This window comes from Aplysia californica, unplaced genomic scaffold, assembly GCF_000002075.1.
Source record: "Aplysia californica isolate F4 #8 unplaced genomic scaffold, AplCal3.0 scaffold00230, whole genome shotgun sequence".
NCBI classification, from domain to species: Eukaryota; Metazoa; Mollusca; class Gastropoda; order Aplysiida; family Aplysiidae; genus Aplysia; species Aplysia californica.
In genome coordinates this window covers 44,844-47,384 of record NW_004797500.1, presented here as the reverse complement: position 1 = coordinate 47,384, position 2,541 = coordinate 44,844, and the positions used below count along the sequence as shown (strand labels likewise).

The 2,541-nt window shown below is 37.7% G+C and overlaps 1 protein-coding gene across 1 annotated transcript in view; it reads right to left on the bottom strand.

Annotated features, from left to right (window-relative positions):
* The window catches only part of LOC101853857 (putative amine oxidase [copper-containing]), a gene marked incomplete in the record, with an annotated part of 44,208 nt that overhangs the window by 22,325 nt on the left and 19,342 nt on the right, over nucleotides 1–2,541 (bottom strand). The window contains 1 exon segment of the mRNA XM_005099944.3: nucleotides 1,612–1,777. Coding sequence (XP_005100001.2) covers nucleotides 1,612–1,777 — 166 coding nt within the window.

Here is a 2,541-nt window from a genome sequence, read left to right as displayed (position 1 = left end):
CAACGCCCCTTAATGTGTCCGTGAATTAATTATGTCCCTAAAAGATGGCATCGGTGGCCTAGCGGTTAGGCTACTGGGTTCGGGGCAGGGCTGGGCAATGAGTCGCTTTAGCAAAGTCCGGATAATATGTTAGTGCACCTCTTCGGTAAATAATATTTTATGAACCGATTCGACAAATGGGTTAGAACCACTTTGACTAACGGGTTCGCATCACTTGAACAAATGGTGCACCCACTTCCGCAAACGGGTCATGAAAGAGAGGTAAGAGTCTGAATTCGGATAATGTCTTATTGAGGATTATCCGATTATCCGGATATTTATCCGGATTTTGCCCACCTCTAGTTCGGGGGTTCGAGCCGCGGGCCTGACGTTGTGTCTATGGGAAAGGCACTTTACACGAATTTTCCTCTCTTCACCCAGGTGGGAATGGGAACCCGGCCATAGACAGTGGAAGATCTTGTCACTATGTTTGTATTTTAGTGCCAATAAATGGCTGCTTGCACTGTATGCCTCCCAGGAAGTTGAGGTTGTTTCAGAATGAGCTCAAGTCTACTGGGGTAATTATAACAGTATAGATTGTGAAGCACAAAGAGATTGCTTTTGAGCGGGGATTTGCGCTATACAAATCTATTATAATAAGATATTAATTATGTGATTATTGTTGTGATCCATTGTGAGAGACAGGAACAACGAATGATTGAATTGGAAAGCCTGGATCGGGAAAAAAAGGGGGGGAGGTGTTAATGTGTCTTTTTGTCTCAATATTCCCCGAGTTGGTTCGTTCTGAAGGCTCTTACTTCAGTTTAGTTTAGTTAGAGTTTTGCGGCACTTGCAACACAATTAGGTCAAATAAGTGGCGTAGATATAGATCTGTTGCAAGAGAGAAACACACGCAGAGAGAAGGAGACGAGATAAGTACAATAGACATATTGTTTTACGACGTGGTGCATGGAATCAGGCGCCTGTTAATGTTTGTGTATATTATGGAGTTATTGTTGACACTATATAGCGTATTTATTTGTCTTGCTTGCGATAATAAAAATTAGCCATCTATCTTGAATAAAAGTCAAAATATTTGCAATTGAAGGGGGTTCGGGTCACCTGATTTCAGAGGTAAAATTAGAGAGAAAATGGCCGCCAAAGTCTGGTGTCTTACATAGATAGAGAGGCCGTGGAAACAAATAATTTACATTTTTTGAGTACTTAATCGACTTTCTAAAATTGAAATCTTCACAGAAATATATTTTTCAATATGTATAAAAGGTGTTGAACAAAGAAAAAAAAATTGGAAAAAAAATTGAAAAAATAAAGTTGCGAAACCCACGGGAAAAATAATGTCGATTTCTCTTATTTCATTTTTGGACGAGCGCCTCAATTATACCACTCTGCCCTTATTGATACGACCGAAGGAACAAACCACACCAGAACACCCGCCAACCACCCACACGTCCCTTACTTTTTTTTATGGTAGAGGGTTGTACTGCGCTCGCAACTGCAAAATAATAATAATAATAATAATAGATAGCATTTGTATAGCGCATATTCCCGCTCAACAGCAGGCTCTATGCGCTTTACACTATAAATAAGGTCATATGAGCGCCAGTCCCTTACTTTAGGAGCTGGGAACAGGTCCATCATGTAGATGTTGCTTTGTTCCATGGTGGCCCCGTCAGGGTCAACGGCTTTGATGTTTGGGTCCTGTTCCAGGAAGGACCTCAGGTGTCGCATCTCATGTTTCGTCAGGTCGTGGAAGGGTCCGGGCTTGTCAGGCTCACCCCTGTGTGGACGGCAGTTGTGTTTGTTAGTGTGTTTGTAAATCATTATGTGTTTGTAGGTGTGTTTGTAAATTTTATGTCTGTAAGTGTGTAAATAATTATGTCTTTGTAAATTATGTGTCTGTAAGTGTGTTTGTAAACTATGTGTTTATAAGTGTGTACGTGTGTTTGTAAATTAAATGTTTGTAAGTTTGTTTGTTAATTATGTGTTTGTTAGTGCGTTTTGTGTCTGTAAGTGTGTTTGTAAATTATGTGTTTATAAGTGTGTTTGTAAATTATGTGTTTGTAAGTGGGTAAATGTGTTTGTAAATGGTGTGTTTGTAAGTGTGTTTGTAAATTATGTGTTTATAAGTGGGTAAATGTGTTTGTAAATTTTTTTGTCTGTAAGTGTGTTTGTAAATTATGTGTTTGTAAGTGTGTTTGTAAATTATGTGTTTGTAAGTGGGTAAATGTGTTTGTAAATGGTGTGTTTGTAAGTTTGTTTGTAAATTATGTGTTTATAAGTGGGTAAATGTGTTTGTAAATTTTGTGTCTGTAAGTGTGTTTGTAAATTATGTGTTTGTAAGTGTGTTTGTAAATTATGTGTTTGTAAGTGGGTAAATGTGTTTGTAAATTGTGTGTTTGTAAGTGTGTTTGTAAATTATGTGTTTGTAAGTGTGTTTGTAAAATATGTGTTTATAAGTGGGTAAATGTGTTTGTAAATTGTGTGTTTGTAAGTGTGTTTGTAAATTATGTGTTTATAAGTGGGTAAATGTGTTTGTAAATT